The sequence below is a fragment of the Mesocricetus auratus genome, unplaced genomic scaffold (genome assembly GCF_017639785.1).
Source record: "Mesocricetus auratus isolate SY011 unplaced genomic scaffold, BCM_Maur_2.0 Super-Scaffold_100009, whole genome shotgun sequence".
Taxonomy (NCBI): Eukaryota; Metazoa; Chordata; class Mammalia; order Rodentia; family Cricetidae; genus Mesocricetus; species Mesocricetus auratus.
The window spans coordinates 30,506,378-30,530,235 of record NW_024429193.1 but is presented as its reverse complement, the minus strand read 5'-3'; the positions used below and the strand labels follow the sequence as shown (position 1 = coordinate 30,530,235).

The 23,858-nt window shown below is 43.3% G+C and overlaps 1 protein-coding gene across 6 annotated transcripts; it reads left to right on the top strand.

The window, feature by feature from the left end:
• Positions 1-6,165: 6,165 nt before the first annotated feature.
• Positions 6,166-14,620, top strand: Tifa (TRAF interacting protein with forkhead associated domain). Of its 6 annotated transcripts, none has more exons than XM_040751813.1 (4): positions 6,166-6,580; positions 8,048-8,101; positions 10,346-10,421; positions 13,795-14,620. In XM_040751813.1, exon 4 carries the CDS (start codon positions 13,808-13,810, stop codon positions 14,363-14,365), a length of 558 nt encoding a protein of 185 aa, XP_040607747.1. In that variant the 5' UTR covers positions 6,166-6,580; positions 8,048-8,101; positions 10,346-10,421; positions 13,795-13,807; the 3' UTR covers positions 14,366-14,620. The 6 variants fall into 6 exon arrangements, with proteins under 6 accessions (XP_040607747.1, XP_040607744.1, XP_040607748.1 ...); XM_040751814.1 differs by lacking the exon at positions 6,166-6,580 and adding an exon at positions 6,607-7,407; XM_040751815.1 differs by lacking the exon at positions 6,166-6,580 and adding an exon at positions 7,433-7,947.
• The last annotated feature ends 9,238 nt before the right edge of the window (positions 14,621-23,858 follow it).

The window sequence follows — 23,858 nt, the reverse complement described above, 5'->3', positions numbered from 1 at the left end:
TCAGAGTCATAGATACATGAAATGCAATGTTTTCTTTTTTAATCATAGTGTTGAGCACCAGAAATTTTTCCAAGATAACAGTTATTAGTAGAAATTTAACAGTGAAACATTCACTTATTGTAAATGTCTGAGGTGTACACTATAAAGGAAGTACATTATTACATACTTAGAAAAAGTGGCTACCCTACCACACTCATCTAGGCTTTATTGTTTTGAATATAAAATGCTGAAACAAACTGATGTCCCTCAGTTATTTGTATAACATGATAGAAATGTCTGGTTTATGCCAAGTGCTGCCTTGGAGCTGTGGGTGCTGACGGTGCATACAAGCAATACCCTCAGGGCCCATGGTGCCAGGTGGGTACAGGAGGATGGACCTAAGAATTAGCTGGCTATATGGGCAGGAGTTAGCATACACAAAGAGTACTTTATGCTTCATCATAATTAGTATGCACTTTTATGTATACTTGAAAACACTGGCAGATCTGGGAAAACTTTCAGGTATCTAATAAAAAAGAATACATTTTAGAAACAAAACTTTGAGTAGATGATGGGGGAAGTCCTTCTGTGTATTTGTTTGTCTGATTGGTTGATAAATAAAGCATTGTTGGCCAATAGGGAAGCAAGATAGGTAGGACTAGGAGTCGAGGAGGATTCTGGGAAATGTAGAAAAGGGTAGAGTCACCATGTGATCTTGGAAGAGAGGACGCATGAGGCTGCGTTCCCAGTAAGATAAGACCTTATAAAAATATATATTAGTAATTATGGGTCAATAATTAAGTTGGAGCTGGCCATTAAGAAACCAAAGCAAACAGCCAATGGCTTCATAATTAATATAGTGTCTCGTGTGTTATTTGGGGACTGAGACAGCAGTGGGACACAGACAGCTGGCGGGAAGAAATCACGGTACAAGTAGAAAAATTGGACTGTGGAATATGGTTTCAATCAAGAAACTGAATTCCAAAACTACTGTCATATTCTAGACATAGCTGGTGGCTGGTGCTAATGTGTCTAAAACTTATGTTTTCACAAACTCAAAGGAATCTTATAAATTTCAGGGAGCAGACTTGGACCCACCCAAACAAGTCAGATTCACTACAGATAAATGTTTTTAACCTTTCCCTGGTCCCAGGACTCTCTTCCCTCATCTTGGGACACCCTGGGGAACTTCTCCCTCATTTTATGATCCTCCTCACCTCAAGTACGACCAGGACCTAAGAAAATATCTTTTTCCTAAACTTAACCTTGTCATCTACTCTGCCAACATCTTGCCAGGTCTAAGAGGTGCCAGAGAGTTCCATACAGTCTGGGCTGCGATGAAACAACCAGATACCCCAGGACATGGCAGCACCCCAGCTTTCTCAGGTCCCCCAAAGATGGTCAATGCCCCCCCATGTCAGCAGGAAGTTGTCTTGAGAACTTGATGCCCTTATTCCCTAACCTGCCACACCTAACTCCTCACCTTTTTAATAATAAATAAAGGTGGGAATATAAGGATTCAGGCATTAAGCTGGCCTGCCTCTGTCACCTGGCAGAATGCAGTCAGGCAGTACCCTGGTCAACCCAGAGTTCCATGAGTACTAGTCTACAGGCAGACTCAAAGGACCCCTTTAAAAGAAAGACCCCCGCCCACTTACGCTCTCTTTCTCACTCTCTACTATCTTTCCCCACAGTTCCCCTGGGGCAGACAGGGCTTTTCCTATCTCTTCTTCTCTTCTATCCTCTCTCAGTGTCTCTGTATCTCTTTACCTCCTTTCTATTTCCTTCCCCCTTTTCTCCCCTTTCTAATAAAATTTCTCACTTAAGCTCTGCCTTCCTGGCATGCTTGTTCCTCCATCTCAGTAACCCTCACCTGCTATGGAATCTGCCAAGGTCCCCCACTAGCTTTATCATAACAGCTGGGCTCAGTTAATCTTGGTAACGGTGGAAATACACACACCAGACAGCAATCAGGAGTAAATGATTTAGAGATAAGTGAAAAAAGAACTGGAGTTAGAGATGAGCAAGGGGATGGACAAGAGAAAAGAAAGGTTATCAGTAAGATAAATACAATACTAGGATGTGGATGACTGTTCATCCTCCTCCCCTTTTCCTCCTTCTCTTCCTCTTTTTCCTTCTCTTCTTCCTCCTCCTCCTTCTCTTCCTCCTCCTCCTCTTCCTCCTCCGCCCCCCCAGTCTTGTTCTGAGAATCAAATCCGGTGCTTGACATATATTTAACAAGCCACTATCATTGAACCAGACCATAAACTAGGATTTATGGAGAAAAAGAGGGATTTGATCTACAAAGAACTTGGGGAAAGAATTCCAAAATGGCAGCGAGAAAAAAAAGTATGTACCTCATATCAGACAAAACCAGCAACAATTATATGTAGTTCCTCTTCAAAAGTTGTTTGGTTGAGAATTTCAGCAAGGTGACAACAGAATCAATCAGGTCATGCACTTGATACTAGTCCTGCCTGAATGCCAGGTGGACAGGAGAGGTGATGGCAGACATATTCCTGAGAGTTCTATATCTGGATCTGCAGGCAGAGAAAGAGAGAGACATTGGGACTGACTTGGGTTTCTGAAACCCCAAAGTCTACCCCAAGTGCACTTTCTCCAATAATGCCATACCTAATCCAATAAGGCTAAACCTCCTGATCCTTCTCAAGTAGTGTCATTGCCTGGTGGCCAACCATTTTAATATGTGAGCCCTTGAAGGTCATTCTTATTCAAACCACCCCATTTCCACTCCCTAGTCCCCAGAGCCTTGTAGCCATATCATAATACAAAAAATGCATTCAGTCCAACTTCAAAAGTCCCCACAGTCTATAATGGTCTCAACACTGCTTAAAAGTACTAAGCTCAAAGTATCTTTCTGAGATACAAGTGTTCTTTACTTCATTGACTGCCACATATTTCTCTCTCTTGAGCTGTTTCCACACTGGGTCTGCAGCTCTCTTTGGTAGATACCTCACAATTCTGGAATCCCCAATGTCTTGGAGTCTCCAACACAATCCAAGCTTCACCTTCACAGCTTTACACAATGGCCTCTCTGGGCTTCTATTCAGGGACACACCAGCAACACTTAGCCTCAGTGGCTTTCCTTAGCCACAGAGGGAGATTCCACAACCCCTTTCTTGTAGTCTTAACTTTAAAAACAGAACCACTTGACCAAAGTTTCTAGGTGTGGTAGTTAGAAATCAAATGGAACCTGTATCATGATGATTGGTAGAGATGATGGGTAGACCATTACAGTGAGACAACATCAACTGAATAGCAGAGTCTTGACAAAATTTTACTTAATTTTTAAACAGGAGTAGAACGTGTGTGTGTGTTTCAGATTGTTGAAGGACTGATAGAAATGTGTTGGATTGTGGACATTTAATGCCATTTTCAAACTAAATACTAAGTCACATTATGATGGGACACCCCTTCCTTTTGTATTAAGAACATATATGGTATTGCTCACTTTTGTTTTGACTTAGTATACGACTCAGGCCTGGCTCTTGCAGTATCCACTTCCCTAAAGAGCTCAGCTCAGCCTCAGTGCACTTCCTATGAACCCCACATCACTCTTTGATTCAGCCACAGGAGACTAAGTGTAAAAGTGAGCTGAGGCCTTCACTAACTCCTTGGGGAAGGAGTTTAGCCTCGGGCGTAAAGGATGTTGGCGGCCACACACATCTCTGAGTTCAAGAAGCCTCACTCCTTAAGATCATCTTGACAAAAAGATGAATTCGTGGGCTGGAGAGAGGGCTCAGCCGTTAAAGGCTAGGTTCACAACTCCCTGCCCCCCCCAACAAAGCGAAGACAAAGCTCTGCTGCCTTTTCAAAAAGGAAGCCACAGAACTGGGCAAGGTGTCCCATACCTGTAAGCACTGAGGAGACTGTGGCAGCAAAAGCATGAATTTGAGGCCAAACCGGGCTGTACAGGAGACCTTTATTCCTTTTAAGGAAACTGTAGAAGAAGAGAACGTGGAGTAGAAGAGAGGAGGAGGAGGAGAGGAGGAGGAGGAGGAGGAGGAGGAGAGGGTGGGCGTGGAAGGAAGAGGAAGAGGAAATGAAACATGAGTTCCAACAGCCATGTTCCTAGCAGATTAAGGAAAAATATTTTCAAGACTCTCATGCAATATATTTTGATATTTTTTCTATTCTCCCTGTTCAGCGGATTTGTAAGGGCCAAACATTCAGGGCTGCGCCTTTCTCCAAGCTAACAAACGTGACTCTGCTTAAGATTTGACTTTGAATAAAAATAAAGCAAAATCTGAAGTAACTTTGTGAAATAATCTCATTTAAAAACTGTTTTTAATGGTCTTATAGGAAGGGACAACAATAAGGCACAATCAGAAAAGACTGCCTGCCTAATCCTGGGAATGAGTGACTTGAGGTTACTTATTTTGTGCATGTCCCCTGGGGATCTTCAGGGGATTCAACAAACTGAAATTACAGAAACAAGTGGGCACATTTCTTTTTGGCTCTTGTCTGAGTCAAGGTTTCAGACTCATTTTGGGTCTTCTGTCACTTGTCAAGAAGTCTGGCAAGCTGAGATGACTGGAATGACCATATTGTAACTACATGGAAGGAGATAAGCACTGGCCAGTAACTGCAGCCACAATGAAATATCCCTCAGTCCCCAAGCAATAGAAGCTCCGAGGTATACACGCTTGCCTGATTCTTGTTGCTCACAAACTCATTTTCAGTTTTAAGACCATTATTTTATTTATTTGTTTGTCTTGTTTTTGTTTTTTTCTAGACAGGGTTTCTCTATGTAGCTTTTGAGCCTGTCCTGGAACTCACTCTGTAGATCAGGCAGGCCTTGGACTCACAGAGATCCCCCTGTCTCTGCCTCCCAAGTGCTGGAAATAAAGGCATGGACCACCACCAGTTGTCAGAGGGAAACAATTGTGACTGGAATTAGATTCTAATGTCAAACTGCATGCTTATTTAAAGTCAAATGCTGGATCAACCAAGTCAGTCAGTTCAGGGAAGCTAAAAGAATGTGCTCTAGTGTCCTGAATTTTCACCTGCATCCCTATCAGTGTTAGCAATAGCCCCTGTTTATATATTAATGGTATTAAGTAAAGGTTTCCATACCTGTGTGTAATGCCCTTTGATGGAATTCACTAATTTACTGCTCTTACTTACTCTCCCTATTTTTTTAAACATTTTCTTTGACTTACCCTTAAGGATTAAGGAGTTTGGTGTGATGGGGTAGGTTCATAATGCCAGCACTCAAGAAGCTGAGGCAGGAGGAAATTGAATGTAGCCTGAGCTACGTGACAAGATAATGTCTAAAAATAAAACCAGCAACAACAAAAAGATAGGAGAGCAGAAACTCCACTTTTTACATTCTTTTATTGTATGAGTTTACTTGGCCCAATCAAGCTGGCCATGTCTTATCTTCCTTTGGTATTGCTCAACGGAAAGAAGAAATTACGGCTGTCTCTTTTTCCAAGGGGGAAAAAAAAACATGTTGATAATTAACAAAATTACAGCCCTTACCGGAATCTGCCTCACTTAAATGCAGACTTCCTTGCCCACCCTTCGTTTCTCAACTGAATTTGGAAAAAAAAAAAAAAGCCCTCTAGTAGACCGCTAACAGAGTCCACATCATTTTTATTGCCAGAGAGAAAGACCTACAACTAGGCGCTTCCCCTGAAATTGAGGAAAGAGTCCAGACAAATAAATGGCTCCCATGGGATGACTCTGAACTGCTATGCGGGTTACCAAGCCCGGAGGACCACCTTCCGCTACATCTTCAGTCTCTCCGGTGTTCTCCCTCCACTCCTTTCTCCCTGTACAGAATCCCACTGTGACCCATCTCCACACCTGCCTTCTGGTCTTCCCATCCCAACCTCCTGGAACTTTGGAAAGTGGTGCTCCCCCTCTCACCATCCATTCAGTCCTGTGTTGGATGAGGAAGGGATGGTCAGCCAGAAGTGACAGGTGAAGAATCTTACGGACTGCTCATGCGCAGGATGGCAACATCCCGAGGCAGGTTCCAACCCTGTCTCCACTGTGTCTGGACTCTTACCCACTCCGCTCTCCTGGGGTTTGAGCATCTGCAGAGAGGAGTCAGATGGTTCCCGGAGGTCAGAGAGCAGGCACACATCCTGACAGTCCTAACTATTCCTCCAACTCTCTGCCGGTCCCCCATCCCACCCCATCCCACGTCAGCCCTTAACCTGGAAGGGACCCAGTTCACTTGTCAAAGTCTAGCTCCCGGGTCACATGTCGTCTAGAGCAGCCTCTTGCTGGAGAAGGTGCAGTCACCCGGGTGTCCTGCTCCTCAAACCGGGTCAGGAGACTTCAGAAAGGCTTCAGGGGGCAGGGCTTCCTGTGGGAAGGAGCCTGGAGGACGGTGGTGGCCTCCTGGCTGGCTTTGCGGGCTTCCTGTCCGGCGAGGGCTTTGCCGAGGTCACCCGTGGGAGGCCGCTCCTGGTGCGCGCGTGGGAGGCTCCGTGGCGACGGAGGATCGGCGGCGACCGGCGGGTTCGGCGAGCTCGCACAGCGGTGGCAGGGACGGTCCCCCCACCAGGCCGCATCCTGCCGCCTCCACCAGAAGCTCAGCAAGGCTCACGGACCTTCAATTCCCCAGGTATCTGTAGGTCAGCAACTTGGGGTGAGGTTTTGGGGTGAGGGTGAGGACTGTCGCTAGCTTTTTCTTTTTCCTCCTCCGAGAAAGAGGGCAGCTTTGTCAAAAGTTTTCAGGGTGTTATCATCTGCCGACCCTCCATAGCTTGGTTTACAGGCAGACGTGCACTATATAATAAGGAAATTTTTAAACATTATAGACAGCTCGATCCCAGATTTATAAAACATGTGATCTTTATTAAACAAGGGGAGGGCCCGAGTAATACTGGGAGGGCGGGGGATGTGTTAGGTGCAAAGCAGCATCGACACCTCAGCTACACACACAGAACAAAGTGCTCCTCTCTGACCACTATGTCCTGTGGAACCAGTGAAGTGCCACCGGCTGTTCTTTTGCAAACTTTTTATCTAATCGGAAACCAGAAAAAGAATGCCGGTTGTGCATTCTGGCTCACGAGCCGACATCCTGGTCGCCCGCCGCTCGCGCTGTCATTGAACTAGGGAGACTTTCCCGCCAGCCCAAGTCTCCCGGGAGAGCCGGTCTGGGTGCACAAGGTTCATCCAGACCCACCTCCCAGCTGCAGACGGATCACGAGAAAGTCAGCCACTGTCCTGTTCCGGGACTTTCCCGGGCTTTCTAATCAGAAGGAACTTCCGGGTGCTGGGGGAGGCTCCGCAGGGAGTTGGAATTGGCGGGTGGGCAGAGCCAGAGACTGAGGAGCCAGGACGTGAAAAGCACGGGGCTCGCCCGACGCTCTCCACTCTTGGTGCTTGCTTTCCCTCGCTCTCTGTGCAAGACTGGAAACCAAAAAGGCTGCTGACTCTGCACAGCAGGTCTGCTTAGGCGTAAAACTCGCGTACAGATGTCTTGTAAGCCGCCCCGCGGGGCCATGGCAACTGAGGGAGTTGGGCAAGAAGATCGTTTTTCTGTCTTTTGTTCCTTCCAAGTTTCTCTTCCCCTTCTACCATCTCAGTTTCGGGTGTTTGTCTGGGAGAAAAGCTTTTGTTGAAAATAGAAATGTCCTTCTGGCAATCATATTTCTCTCTTAGAGACTAAGAGCTGGAGCAGAGGGAGGTGAGGGTGAACGTTTTAGGAGGAGACCCTTCCCCAGCTCACCATTGAGAGGGACTTCCATTTACAGCTAGAATTGTTTTAAACAAGACAAAACCAACTCTCAAAACCCGAGGAACCTTAATGGCACGCGTGACCAACCCCCCCCCAGGGGAGGGGGACGCGCAAACTTCCTGTTAAACTGTTTGTCCACCTGGTTCGTTGTAGTAAAAACATCACTCTGCATTCGTGGCATTTGGAACCAATCAACCTTCAGCAAAAGCAGAGCCTGGGGTCTGTCACTGGTTCCACAGGACATAGAGGTCAGAGAGGAGCACTTTGTTCTGTGTGTGTAGTCGGGGTGTCGCTGCTGCTTTGCACCTAACACAACTACACATATCTCTCTCCCCACCCCACCCCCAGGAGAAGGCTCCGGAGTCCTGATCTAGCTGGCCGTGGCACGGGAAGGCTCTCAAGGTGAGTGTGTGCCTCTTGGGATGCGGCATGCATCCCAACACTGAGTCTGGAGTGCCAGGCCCATGCCTTTGGCTCACGCCTGTTAGCAGAACTTGCTTTTCATTTCATCTTATGCATCCGCTTATCGTATAAAAGTTTCTCTGTTGACAGTTATCATTGTTGGTCAGATGCTAGTGTTTTACAACTTTGTGGCATCAGATAACAGTAATGCTCTATTGCTAGTGATACTTTAGCATCTCTAATTTCATTTTATTCCACAAAAAAGATGACTTGTGGTTATTTTTAAAGGAAAAACATTTCTTAGTGAGCATGGTGTCAGATTCCAAAGGTGCAGGGTGTGAGGTGAGAAATGTCTCTCCTGCCCCTAGCCCTTGGTTTCCCTTTTCTTAGACAAACACTGTTACCACTGGATAGCCTCTTGGCCTTCTGTGTATTTGGTAATTTAAAATTAGCAGAGTTCAAAAACTTTTTTTTCTGAGCCTCCTCCTCCTCTTAAATTTGTCATTTTAGTAGTTTGTTTCTGTCTTTCTACTGAATACTGACGTGTTAAAGAATCAAGCTACTTTGTAGAGGGACCATGGGCTTCTGGGAATTAACAGATTAGTTGGTCCTTTTTGTGACTCCCTGAATGACCTGCACGGCTGCCAGTGAATGGTAGGCCTGTGCTCACTCTCACATGCAGGCGTAAGGGCGACTGGCATTTGTGCAAAGCTGATGTTTTGGACCACATCCTCCTATGAGGCCCTCCAGCAGCACTTCCCTCTCTGACAATGGTGTCTAGGTTGGCATCTTGCTGACAGCAACACACATAATTCTGAGTGCCCCCCCCCCCTGTTTCTATAGCTTGCAAAGGATAACTGTTAGCCCCAGAAGGGAGGCAGTTTGCCGAGTGATAAGAGACAGTGCATTACAGTTTGGATCCTGGCTTTGGCTCCTTTTTATTTTGTATACCTGAAACCATTCTTTAAATTCTGTCTAACTCCCTCACCTGTAAAGGGGCAATCTGTAGAACTATTTTGAAGATTAACTGAGATGGTACAAGTATAGGACTCAGTACCGTGCTTAGCATATGAAAGGAGCCATATCATGAGTAGAAGTTCTTCTAACTGTCAATTTGTCATCATTTCATCTTCCTGAGAAGTTATCTTAGGCTTCCTTAGAGTGCAGTAAAGGATAGCCTTGAGAATCTCAGGGAAGAACGGATTTCTTGCTCATACATATGATATATGCCTTACATGTCCGTCTTTGGTCCTCAGCCGGAACTACTTCTTTAGGGGGCTGTTGATATTGAGGCAAAGGCATAAAGGAAGGTGAAACTACACAGTGGTGGCTCTTAAAACATCTTGGTGGTGGCACACACTTTTAATCCTGGTGCTTGGGAGGCAGAGATGGGGAACTTTTGAGGTCAGCATGGTCTACAGAATGAGTTCCATGACAGCCAGGGCTACACAGAGAAACCTGTCTGGGAAAAAAATCTTCCAGGAAACAAGCTTCTACATATGTTCCACAAGTGATACATGTTTCTATTCGTATTGATGTCATTGTCAGTCTAGAGCAGAGGAGCCATCTCCAAAGGGTCGGCTGGGGAATGATGAAAACAAGGGCCAACCAACACTCTACCCTGGGGTTTGCGGTGGACTCAGAGGTTCACCAAACTCTAAGAATGAATACACACCAAGACTACCGTGGGCCCCTGACTTAAAGAAGATGACAGCTTTCCCCTTACAGTGAGGGCTACATCTGACCTGGGTCCCAGGTGTGAGAACCTATTAGCAGCAGACATTTTGGGCAAATAGATCCACTCACCAGACAGAACTGCAAACTCATGGGTTATATAAAGAATACAAAACAATATTTAGCTATATTGGGAAAACTACTGGTTCTTTTGTTTGTTTTCAAGCATAGTTCTTTTGTAACCATTGAAGCCTAGGGATGAGCTGGAGTTGAAGTACTCCCTGGACAAAGATGGAGATGGTTTCTGCTCTTCTTTTTTTTTAAAACTCTTTGCTTCTTATCAGAAAACCCTGTGTGTGTGTGTGTGTGTGTGTGTGTGTGTTATGTTGTACATATATGTATGCACATGCAGGTAGAGACCAGAGGCTAAGGTCGGGTGTTATTCCTCAGCCATCTACTACTGTCTTGGAAACAAAGGCTCTCATTGGCCTACACTTTTTGCAAAGTAGGCTAGGCTAGCTAGTCAGTGAACCCCAGGGACCTGCATGTGACTGCCTGCTCTCTTACCAGCACTGGGATCATGTGTGACATGCTCCTCCATTTATGTGAGTCCTGGAGATCTGGGTACAGTCCTCACACTGGCAAGGTAAGTGCTTTGCCAGCCAAAGCGTCTTCCAAATCCAACATTTCATTTTGATGTTTTAACTTGCAAGTGTAGTGCAGTTTTACTGAAGAAAAATTTGAAGCAAACAGGAAAGTGGTTATCAGCCAAGAGTCACAACAGTGAATTCTTTTTATCAATTGCTAATTACGTTTTTGCATAACATAGTGCAATTATTCTCATTCATGTTGTCTGCTTCTTGAATAATGAGACTTGATTATCATACTGAAGTATATTCAAATGATAGTGTGAAGTGATTTGATCAGTTCCACCAATTGCATGTTAGCCAATTCTTGCTGGCTTTAATTTCACTTATTTTTCTGTCTTTGGCCCAAGATTTTAAGGATTCCTCTCACTGCTTTCAATTTTTAACTTACACGAGGATCTCTTACTTTGTTACAAAGTTCAGTAGGCTGCAACCATGTCTAAGAGATATGAATATAAAATTAAAATCAAATGTTAGTTTCTAAGTTAACAAAGGACATTTTGCTCAGCTGTCATTTATGGAATAAATGAACAGAGCTTGATTTTAACAGCATGACTTTGTAAAACAGAGAAAAATGATGTCTTAAAAGCAGACAGTACTGGGTATGCTGGGAAGACTGGGAGGGGCTATGTGCTGAGCACAGGGTATGATGGGAAAATTGAGAGGGGCTGTGTAATGAGCACACTATATGATGGAAAGTTTGGGAGGGGCTATATAATGAGACCCTATGTTAGTTACGTTTCTATTGCTGTGGTACGACACCATGACCAAGGCTTTCTTTCAGAAGAGTTTATTTGGGGATTACAGTGTCAGAGGGTTAGAGTCCGTGACCTTCATCATAAGGATCATGGCAGCTGGCAAGCAGGCATGGCTCTGCAACATAAGCTGGGAACTCACACTGAAACACAAATGCCAGGCAGAGAGAATTAACTGGGAATGGTGTGAACTTTTGAAACCCCAAAGGCCACCATCTCTATGCCTCCTTTAACAAGGTCCCACCTCCTAATCACTCCTAAAGAATTCCACCAACTGGGGACCAAATACTGTAATATATGAGTCTATGGGGACATTCTCATTCAAACCACCAGACCCTCTCAAGAAAAACAACACAGTAAAAGGCGAAGATAAAGGATAGTGAAAGCAGTTCTCAAACCTGCATAGTTTTGATACCAACATCTAAGATAGATAGTAGGTTAGGACTAACCAGTATTTGCTTTGTTATAAATACAACTAACACAACTATTAATTTTACTTAATTATAAAGCCTCATTGATTGGGGCTGGAGAGATGATTCAGTGGTTAGGAGCACTGACTGCTCTTCTAGAGGATCCAGGTTTAATTCTCAGTACCCACATGGCAGTTCACAACTGTCTGTTAACTCCAGTTCCAGGGAATCTGACACCCTCACACAGACAGGCATATGCAGGCAAAACACCAATGCACATAAAACCTCATTGAAGACTATTGCTTCCCAAGCCCTAAATCAGCACGAGTAGATAAAAACCAACCACACTTGGTGGAAGGAATTGTGTGGCTAGGGCAAAAAGTCACCCATATTCATGGAGCCGTCAAGGTCCAGAACTACATATAATGTGTTTCTATTTGTATGAGAGAAATTATTCTCTGTGGAAAAGCATGTGCTTGCATGCATTCGTGTGTGCGTGTGTGTGTGTGTGTACATGTGCACATGGGTGTGTGCACGAATGTGTGCATGCTCATATAATTATGCTTGTGCGGAGAACCTATTTGTAAAGTTAAAGTCAACTTTGTAGTAGTTGACTCTAAAACAGAAAAATAAAAGCTTGGGATTGAGTGAGAGTCTTGTTTCAAAATGCTTTTTATTTTTATTTTGAACTTTTAAGTCATATGTGCATGTAGAGTTTTAAAACTGCCAGTTTTTTTTTTTTTTTTTGGTTTTTCGAGACAGGGTTTCTCTGTGGCTTTGGAGGCTGTCCTGGAACTAGCTCTTGTAGACCAGGCTGGCCTCGAACTCACAGAGATCCGCCTGCCTCTGCCTCCCGAGTGCTGGGAGTAAAGGCGTGCGCCACCAACGCCCAGCAAACTGTCAGGTTTTTTAATGGTAGTTCTGTATCAAAATATCTTCAGAAAGTTATAAGAAATGAATTTTCCTTTCCTGTTGTAATCCTGTCAGCAACACCCCATCCCAGCAGCGTTGTAATTGAGCTGTGTGTATTGTGAGCTCTAGGTGGGGCACCTCAGGTCTAAGGCTCCAGGGAGGCCAAAAGTAGCTAGATGGAATTACTCTGATTAATGACTGCTTCTTAAGACATTTACAAAAAATAAACACGGACATAAAGGTCATGGTACTGAGCCGGCCTCATGGGAGTTGCTAAAAATGTAATGTCTAAATCATAGAATATAGGAATCATTCAAAGTATTTACTTTTTAAACATTAATCTATTAGAAATTCAAGAATGAATTTAATATAAACTAATTTAGTTATATAAGGTGACAATGTTGCAACTATTTATAATTTTAATTAAAAGTTTTTTACTTTATTTTTTGTGTATATGGGTAGCTTATATATATATGTATGTCCACCTTGTGCATGCAGTGCCTGAGGAGGCCAGAAGAGGGTGCTGCATTCCCTGGAATTGGAGTAACAGAAGATTGTGAGCCACCATACAGGTGCTTGGCAGCTAACCAGGATCCTCTGGAAGAGCAACCAATGCCCTTAGCAGCTACTCCATCTCTCCAGCCCTCTTTGTAACCTTTAAGCTTTAAAAAAATGTTTCACAAATTATAGTAATCATGTTATAATTAATAGACTGTACGTTTTTGTTGTGTATAGATCTTCTGCAGATATTAAAACCCAAACTACTTGTTTTTGGTAAAGTGTCACTAGGTAGCCCAGGGTGGGCTTGAACTCATGACTTTTTTGCCTTCACTTCTCAAGAATCAGAGGAGAGGTTAGGCTGGCTACTCTTCCAAAGGTCCTGAGTTCAATTCCCAGCAACCACATGATGGCTTACAACCACCTGTAATGATTTCTGGCGCCCTCTTCTGGCATGCAGGCATATATGCAGGCAGAACACCATATACATAATAACTAAATCTTAAAAAAAAATTAAAAGGGTGTGCTATCGCAACACACCTGATTTTATTTTTAAAGTACATCCGTCATATTTCTAGGTGTGCGTCACTACTGAAAGGAGAAAGGAATTGAGATGTCCTTTTGCTTCTCCTGAATCACTGCTCTGTTAATAATCATCACATTATGAAAATGGTCAAAGTGAGAGAAGAGGGATTTGTATATTATTCTGTGTGCTGCTGTCTTAGTTTAGAATCCCCTACCACATTTAGAGAGAGGGCTGTATGGGCTGAGCTAACCTGATGGTTCTACTCTTGCAGGCCAGAGAGCGTCATGTCCTCCTTTGAAGATGCTGACACAGAAGAGACCGTGACTTGTCTCCAGATGACTGTTTATCATCCTGGCCAGCTGCAAAGTGGAATATTTAAATCAATAAGGTTTTGCAACAAAGAGAAATTTCCTTCTATTGAAGAGGTGAAATTTGGACGGAATTCCAACATCTGTCGGTATACTTTTCAGGACAAACAGGTTTCCCGAGTTCAGTTTGCTTTACAGCCATTTAAACAGTTCAACAGCTCTGTTCTCTCATTTGAAATTAAGAACATGAGTAAGAAGACCAGTTTGATGGTGGACAATCAGGAGCTTGGCTACCTCAATAAAATGGACTTGCCTTACAAGTGCCTGCTCAGGTTTGGAGAGTATCAGTTTCTCTTGGAGAAGGAAGATGGAGAGTCAGTGGAATCTTTTGAGACTCAATTTATCTTGTCTCCAAGACCACTCTTGCAAGAAAACAACTGGCCAGCACAGAGTCCTATACCTGAGGACGGGGGTTATTCGTCCTATTTTACCCATAGGACTTCTCCCACAGAAATGGATGAAAATGAATTGTGAACAGAGTCCAAGCAGAGAAACATGAAGAATGAGGATATGTGTGTCGACCAGTGAGAGGCGTTCTATTTCCTAAGAATCTATGAGAGTAGTGTAGCACAGATACCTACACACTGACTTTGGATTTAGTAATAGCATTTGGAAGTCTATAGATGGTGTTTGTCATCAACTTAGTCAGCTAAGCATTCTGGATCTAAAAAGAATTATGTGTACACTTGTGAGGGTTAGTGTATAAAACATGTCTTCTGTGTAATGTTATTCTTGTTCCTTTTTCTGATTGGTGGCATGCCCATGCTTTGTTTTGGTAACAGCCATCTCCTGGTTTGGTCACATCATTTCATAGCAGCATTTGGTTTTCAGGTTCAAAGTTAGGGCAGATTGTTCGCCAGTGTCTGTGGCATGCTAATACTTGTAGAGCCACAGTCCTGGGATGAGCTCTTGTGTACCATCAGCGTCGTTGTGGTTTTATTTTGGAAAGACTTGAGAAATAACACCTTGATATTCTTGGTATGGAATTCTAATGTTTATTCTAGGATGGCAATTTTACTTTTCTGGATATAGAATCTACAATTAACATTTAAAAAACATTGAAATTAGAATTATATTATTACAAAATTGAAAACGTCCGGGCAGTGGCAGCACAAACCTTTAATCCTAGCATTTAGGAGGCAGAGGCAGACGGATCTCCCAGACAACCTGGACTACAGAGTGAGTTCCAGGACAGCCAGGTATACACAGAGAAACCCTGTCTCAAAAAACAAAACAAAACAAAAACAAAAATAAACATAAAGCCACCAGTAACAACAAAAACCAAAAATTCAAAATGAATTTTATCTATCTTACATGATTTAAAAATTGCAGAGATCAAAACTTTTAACAGACTCTTTGCATATGATAAAGTCAGAGCTCAGTCCCCTCATCGATTCTCTGAAACTTCCTAAAGAAGGCAAATGTTCATGCTTAGAATATGCTATAGAAGTAAGTATATGTGAATGTTTTTATGTCTAAACTTTTAGTCTCACAATGCTTAGAAGTTGTGTTTATTTAATTGATTCTCATTCAATTCATTTTAGGTAGATTAAGACGAATGTTGCTGGGCGTTGGTGGCGCACGCCTTTAATCCCAGCACTCGGGAGGCAGAGGCAGGCGGATCTCTGTGAGTTCGAGACCAGCCAGGACTACCAAGCGAGTTCCAGGACAGGCTCCAAAGCCACAGAGAAACCCTGTCTCGAAAAACCAAAAAAAAAAAAAAAAAAAAAAAAAAAAGACGAATGTTAGCGAATGCTATGTAAAAGAGAATGGTAGCCATCAATTTAAGGTAAATTCTAACATTCCTAGAAAGTAAGGCTCCCTGCTTAATTACCTTGGTAAATGAAATTTCGTGCTATAGCAGGTGAGACGGGGGGGGGGGGGAACTAACCATATATATTTTGTTTGTTTTTGAGACAGAATCTTGCTTTGATGCTCAGGCTGGCCTTGAAGTCATGATTCTCCTGCTTCAGCCACCTAAATGCTGTTCTTATAGGTGTGGCCCCCGTGCTTAGCTTAGTGTGACTATATTTCTGCAACAACCCTTCAAAACTATTTCTAATAAACTTTTCAGCCTGGTGCCATGTGAATGTCATGCACAGTGTACCTCTTGATGTAGATCGACAGTTACCCTTAGACTGTGAAACAGGACCTCAGCTGTTGCCCCAGCCCAAGGACTGTTCCTATGGGCACTGCTTTCTGTTGCTGTACTATGTGCCCAACTGACTATTTCTGGTCTAGTTCTCCTGCTGACTCCTGTGGTAAGCAAAAAATGACATAAAGGTGACTGTGCACTAACTGCCAGAGCCTGTGAGTGTGTCATGACATAGCAAAGACAAATGAATGATGTGTATAGAATTAAGGTTGCTCATTAGTTGATCTTAAATTAAAAGAGATGATCCTGGATTATCCCAGACCCAGTTAATAACAGGGTCCTTAAAAGCAGATAAAAGATACCAGAATGATCAAATGTGACAAGGATTTGGCCTGCTGGGAAGGGTTTCACACTTGGAGGAAGGAGACCATGAACCAAGGAACACAGCAACATCTTGAAACCAGAGAATGTGCATAGAGATATACATTCTGAAAAGACAGAGAAACCTCAGCAAGAATCTAAATCCTAGGGAATTTTTAGTCCATAGACAGCTGCCTTTGACTTCTGACCCACAGAACTTTAAGATGATAGAGCTTTGTTGCAAATTATAGCAATTTATTATAGCAGCAAAGAGCAAACGTATTCCCTGTGATGTAAGGTTTTTGTCTTAGTTGCTGTTCTATTGCTGTGAAGAGACACGGTGACCAAGGCTACTTATAAAAGGAAACATTTATTTGGGGGTTTGCTTACAGTTTCAGAGGGTGAGCTCATGACCATCATGGTAGGGAGTGTGACAGCAAGCAGGCAGATATGGTTTATACCCTGGGCCAAAGGTAGAGAGAGGGAGACTGGGCCTGACTTCAGCTTTTGAAACCTCAAACCCAGCGACGCATCTCCTCCAACAAGGCAACACGGCTAGTCCTTCTGAAACAGTCCACGAAACAGGAACAAGACACTCAAATATAAAGGTCTATGGAGGCCATTCTCTTTCAAGCCACTATAGTTACGGACTGGCATTTCTTGCCACTGTCAAGCAATGGCCTTCGTTATGCTATCTAGCTTTAGGTATACCTTCTTCTCTGGTGGAAATTGGTGGACTAGACCACCTAGCTTGTTGGAAGTGGTACAAAGGAGGGGAGGTTGCCAGGGCAAAGGGTGGAAACAAGGGGAAGGGGAGATGAGTGGGATCAGGACACATGGGGTGAAATCCACCAAGAATCAAAAGTTAAAAGAAAAAGGAGAAAAAAGTGCTTGCAAGTGTGAAGAGTCTGCTGGCAAAGGCTACCTAGGAATGCAATAGGTGCGTCTAATAGTGTTCTGATAACCAATGACGAAACCTCTTCTGAGCTATTCAGGCGTGGAGTGGGTTATTAAAGGGAAACTGAAGTAGCTCGCAGAATGAAAGGAAGAAATGCTGCAGGCTCGGGGTGAGATGGTGCTGCCCAACCTCATTCCTTGGTGCATATGACCACCAGGAACTCCCAAGGTTTGCATAGATTAATCACACACAGAACCTGACCTCCCTAGTTCCGTTCTTCGAAGGGGTAAGAATCAGCTCCCTGAAGGTAACACAATCACATTCTAAAACAGCTACCCCTGCGGATGACCATGTAGAAAGAAAAAGAATTTTCTAATGACTACAGCAAAATTACCACCATAGAGTAGAGATGATGACAAAAGGAATGTAGTGTTTGACGCAGCAAACTGTGGAACTAAGTGAAAAAATTGCCCACAGGTCTTAAAGACCTGCCTCCGGGAGTTGGTATCAGGCTTTTAAAGTGGAGTGTGAGCTAGTCAGTGCCACAGTGTTCTTTTCTTAGATCTGTAGCTTCGTGGCATGGCCATGCAATCAATCTACTGGGGAAGCAAACTCATACGGCGTATGATTTTTAATTTTTTTATCTTGAGAAATTATGTGTTTAAGTTTGTCTGTGTGTGCTAGAGGTCCAGGTGGTTGTGAGCTGCCCAATGTGAGTGCTTAGAACCAAACTCAGGTCCTCTGCAAAGCCCCTTCTACCTGCTGAGTCGTCTCTCCAGGCCCTGGGATGGGTTACATTATTTTTATTGGATTGATTTATGTAGGTGAAGACCTACACACATGAATGGGTGGAGGTCAAAGGACGACTTCTGAGGGTCAGTTATGTCCTTCCACATACGATTTTTACAGCTACTTTCTAGAAAATTCCATTTCTTTACCCAACCCCTTTACTGACAGACAGAAGTTCTAGCATGAATAACAGTATGTGTTTCAGTGGCTGTAGGATGGGGTGTGCTCACTGGAGCTTTACTTTAAAAGATAATTGATACATGTAGATAATATCTATGTGTTAAGACAACTGCCCATAACCTTGCTGTCAGGAGATACTGTTCATAGTTTGAATAGCTGTTAGACCTGAGAATCTTGAGAAAAGACCAGATCCACGAATGTCCAACTGAAGCAAGCTGTGTTTTGGGATGTACCTGGGACTGGCCAGCAGGCTGTCTTACCTGTAAGTCAGGATTTTAGAGAGTAGCCCCTTCCAGACTCTTGAGGTCCTGTCTATAGGAGAAAAAAGGTATTCACAGGGGCAGGGGGAGTGATGGTTACACATTGTTAGGAAAATACAATGAAAGGAAAGGAGCAAGGGTTAGGATAAGCATTATATGGATAGACTCGAAATTAAGTGTAAGCTGGAGAACATGTTTTGTAGTTTACATCAAGATCTAAGAAACAAGAACTTATTTTAACTTTTATTTATTTTTTGGAGGGGGATTTTGGTTACTGGAGACAGGGTCCAACTGTGTAGCCCTGGCTGTCCTGGAACTCACTTTGTAGACCAGGCTGGCCTCAATCTCAGAGAGGTTCACCTGCCTTTGCCTCCTAAGTGCCAGGATTAAGGTGTGTGCCACCGCTGCCTGGCTGGAACTTATTCTTAATTACAAATAGAAACCTTAACTTCCAAGGACTTAACACAGGACAAACAGGAGCTTATTCTTCAACTACAGACAGAAACCCTACCCTGTACAGGACAGACCGGAACTTACTCTTAACTGTCTTAACGGCAAAGATATATTTTTCCTGTTTTGGTCTCCTATTAAATTACAAGGTATAGTGTTCCTGTTTCTCTTGTTTCGGTCTCAGATAGCAGCTATTTCTACCTTTTCTAATGGCTCCTTTGGGTTGGTTTGTTGGTTTTCACTTAGTAGTCCTATAGTTCTGTGATAATTGTTAACGCAGTAGGTGTGGTTACCACTTTGTGGTATGGACTGTGACTGAGATCATCAGCCTACATTGCAGATGGTGACTAAGGAGAGCCATGGAAACAATGGGTGGGATTCGAGGAGCTTCCAGTTGGTCTGCATTGCTCCAGAGTCCAGTCACTCATGACTCTGCTGTTCTGTCTCTAGGAACATATGATTTGCCTGTAGCACACTTGTTAAGTCTTGGGTTGGCAGTCAGGAGCTATGGGGAAGCAAATGGAAACAATGGTTTCAGCTCTGTTGCTGGTTTCATTCTCTTCTTGATGGAAGGCCGCCAAGGAACCAGAGGTGAGTATTTGACCTTGCCACCAGTGTCAGTGACATCACTGCTCCAAAGTTCAAATCATGGTAAAACAGAACACAGAAAACTTCTGAGGTTAGACAGTTGCAAGCTGTGACCATGGAACCTCATCTTAGGCCAAAGTGCTTTTTTTGTTTGTTTTAATGACATCTGCTGCTCAAATTCCTTCCCTGAGGAAGACATAACATTTACCCCTCTTCCAGAAGTCCAAATCACAAAGCAAGGTGTGGTTCTGGAAGGCCAGTGAGCTTATCAGGCTTACAGACAGGGTAGTGGGTGAGGGGGTTACAGGCAGGAACATGGCTGGCCTCAAAGGAGCCGCACTGGAAGGAAGGTCTGCTGCACCTGGGGTTGATGGTATCATGACTTCTCTATGGCCACGTAGATGGAGCCTCCCTCCAGTCCTTCCTGACTTACGAACGCTCCCTGAAGCCAAGTGCACAGAGGGCAGAATTGGCATGCAAAGTGGATACAAGGGATGGATATTTGGGCGAGGGTCCCAACACCCTCCTCCAGTGAAGGAAGTCAGGAGTCAACAAGCCCAGCGGTGATGATCTTTTGTAGGTGAGCACAGATGATCTGGGAAAGACAGCAGTTTGACTCAGGTGTGGACACAAAAAGCACAAATCTCAACTCAAGGGGAATAGGAAAATGTGAGTAACCATGGCCTGGAAACACAGCTTTAGATTACCACAAGTCCATGCACCGATTTGGAAGCAGTCTCATGAAGTTTTATGGTGACAGAACAAGGAAAGTCATAAATCAAGGCGCTTTTCAAATGCATTGGTGTAACACTGACTGGATAGTTGCAGCACTGTGGAAAAATCTCTGCTGTAAGCCTCAGACGCGGTTTGATGACTCATAACTTTTCGGTTGGTGGGAACTTAAGGCATTGTTAATAGATTCCAAAGGTTTTATCTGTAATTTGGGGCTTAGGTTCTAACTTAGAGGGGAGCCAGGAATGGTTGTGTGCTGGGCTAAAAATAGCCTAAGATAAATTGCAATTAGTCTCTGGACCTGCAACATTCTTAAGTCTACAGTCATTGAGGTTCTTGCAGACGTGGCCTCTGTCCAGGAATTCTCATCCACAGGAGATAGCCCTGTACAAAAACACCACCTGGTTATCTTAACACAAGGTTTAAATCCTCGACCTAGTAAATAAAACAAAACAAACCCCACACTTCCCAAGCACCCATAAACAATGTTCAGTGTGGGCTGTTGTGAAAACCAATGTTACATTTTAAGTTTTAATTACTATGCCTAGGAGATTCATGAAACAAAAATGACTCTGATCTGCAAATGCCTTGACCAAAGACAGATAGGCTATTGTTTATGGGAGATAACAAGACACATGTTTTTCATTCCCTAAACATGTTTGTTTGACCCCTCTGCACCAAAGTGTTTAAGTGTTTGATCACGTGGGCAGGAGGTTTAAAGGCTGGAGGTACATCAGGACATATGCTTGCCCCTGATTGGACCTGATAGGAAATGCCACGAATTATTACTTTCCTTTTTTTTTTGCCCTTTTTTAATTTTTAAATTTAAATTTAAATTAGAAACAAGGTTGCTTCACATGTCAATCCCAGGTCCCTCTCCATTTCCCTCCCCTCCTCCCATGCCCTCCCACGCCCTCCCGCCAGCCTCCCCCCCATACTCCCTCCTTTCCTCAGGGAGAGTGAGGCCCTCCATGGGGGTGTCCATAGTCTGTCATTTCATCCAGGGCAGGGCCTAGATCCTCCCCCCAAGAATCCAGGGTGAGAGTGCATCTCTCATTGTGGAATGGGCACCCAAAGTCCATTTGTATGCCAGGGAAAAATACTGATTACTACCCAAGGCCCCATAATTGCCTAGGCCTCCTCACTGACACCCACATTCAGGGGGTCTGGATCAGTCTCATGCTGGATTCCCAGCCATCAGTCTGGGATTCAAGAGCTACCCCTTGTCAGGTTAGCTGTCTCTGGGGGTTAAACCAGCCCAGTCTTAACCCCTTCGCTCATCAGTCCTCCCTCTCTTTCTCTGGGTTCTTTGAGTTCAGCTCAGTGTTTAGCTGTAGGAGTCTGCCTCTGCTTGTATCAACCATTGGATGAAGGTTCTGTTTCCCAGACTCTCTGGCCCTGGGATTGTAGGCTAGCACTCCCCAGATCTATGTCTAAAACCCATATATGAGAGAGTACATACCATGTTTGTTTTTTTGTGACTGGGTTACCTCACTCAGGATGGTTTCTTCTAGTGTCATCCATTTGCCTGCAAATTTCAGGATTCCATTTTTTTTTCTGCTGAATAGTACTCCATTGTGTAAATGCACCACATTTTCTCTATCCACTCTTCAGTTGAGGGGCATCTAGGTTGCTTCCAAGTTCTAGCTATTACAAATAATGCCGCTATGAACATAGTGGAACAGATGCTCTTGTTGTATGAATGGGCATCTTTTGGATATATTGCTGGGTCTTGTGGTAGGCTCCATATTGATTTGCAAAGTGGCTGTACAAGTCGGCACTCCCACCAGCAGTGGAGGAGTGTTCCCCTTTCTCCACAACCTCTTCAGTATAAACTGTCATTGGTGTTTTTGATTTTAGCCATTCTGACAGGAGTAAGATGGTATCTCAGAGTTGTTTTGATTTGCATTTCCCTGATGGCTAGGGATGTTGAGCACTTTCTCAAGTGCCTCTCAGCCATTTTAGACTCCTCTATTAAGAATTCTCTATGTAGTTCTGTAGCCCACTTTTTAATTGCATCCTTTGGTGTTTTGGAGACTTGCTTCTTGAGTTCTTTGTAAATTTTGGAGATCAACCCTCTGTCAGATGTAAGATTAGTGAAGATCTTTTCCCATCCTGTGGGCTGCCTTTTTGTCTTGCTGACTGTGTCCTTTCCCTTACAGAAGCTTCTCAGTTTCAGGAGGTCCCATTTATTAATTGTTGACCTCACTGTCTGTGCTACTGGTGTTATGTTCAGGAAGCTGTCTCCTGTACCAGTTCGTTCAAAGGTACCACCCACTTTCTCTTCTAAGAGGTTCAGTGTGGCTGGATTTATGTTGAAGTCTTTGATCCATTTGGAATTAAGTTCTGCGCATGGCGATAGACATAGATCTATCTGCATTCTTCTACATGCCAGCATCCAGTTATGTCAGCACCGTTTATTGAAGGTGCTTTCTTTTTTCCATTGTATATTTTTAGCTTCTTTGTCGAAGATCAGATGTTCATACATGTATGGGTTAATATCAGGGTGTTCAGTTAGATTCCATTGGTCTACCTGTCTATTTTTGTGCCAATACCAAGCTGTTTTGAGGACTACAGCTCTAAAATAGAGCTTGAAGTCAGCGATGGTGATGCCTCCAGATGTTGCTTTGTTGAATAAGGTTGTTTTGGCTATCCTGGGTCTTTTGTTTTTCCATAAAAAATTAATTATTGTTCTTTAAAGGTCTGTGAAGAATTGTGCTGGCATTTTAATGGGGATTGCATTGAATCTGCAGATTGCTTTTGGCAGGATTGCCATTTTTACTATGTTGATCCTACCTATCCAAAAGCATGGGAAATCTTTCCATTTTCTGATGTCTTCTTTAATTTCTTTCTTTAAAGACTAAAAGTTCTTGTGATACAAGTCTTTCACTTGTTTGGTTAATGTTACCCCAAGGTATTTTATGCTGTTTGTGGCAATTGTAAAGTGTGATGTTTTTCTGATTTTTTTCTCAACCCTTTTATTGTCTGTATATAGTAGGGCTACTGATTTTCTTGAGTTGATCTTGTATCCTGCCACTTTGCTGAAAGTATTACCTCAGAGTTAAAGGTTGGAAAAAGATTTTCCAATCAAATGGACCCAAGAAACAAATTTAATTAGACTTTAAAATAAAATCAATCAAAAGAGATGAAGGAGGTCATTTCATACTCATCACAGGAGAAATCCACCACCATGAAGTTTCAATTCTGAATATCTATGCCCCAAATACAAAGGCATCCACGTTCGTAAAAGAAACATTACTAAAATTCAAATCACATATAAAGCCCCACACACTTATAGTGGGGGACTTCAACACCCCACTCTCACCACTAGACAGGAAAACCAGACAGAAAATTAGCAAAGAAGCAAAGGGGCTAAAGAACTTATGACCCAATTGGAATTAATAGACATGTATAGAACATTCCATCAAAATAAAAAAGAATATACCTTCCTCTCAGCACCACATACAACCTTTTCAAAAACTGACCACATACTTGGCAACATATCAAACCTCAACAGGTACAAAAACATTGGAATAACTCCATGCATCTTATCAGACCACCATGCGTTAAAATTACAATTCAACAACAACAAAAATTGCAGGAACCCTACAAACT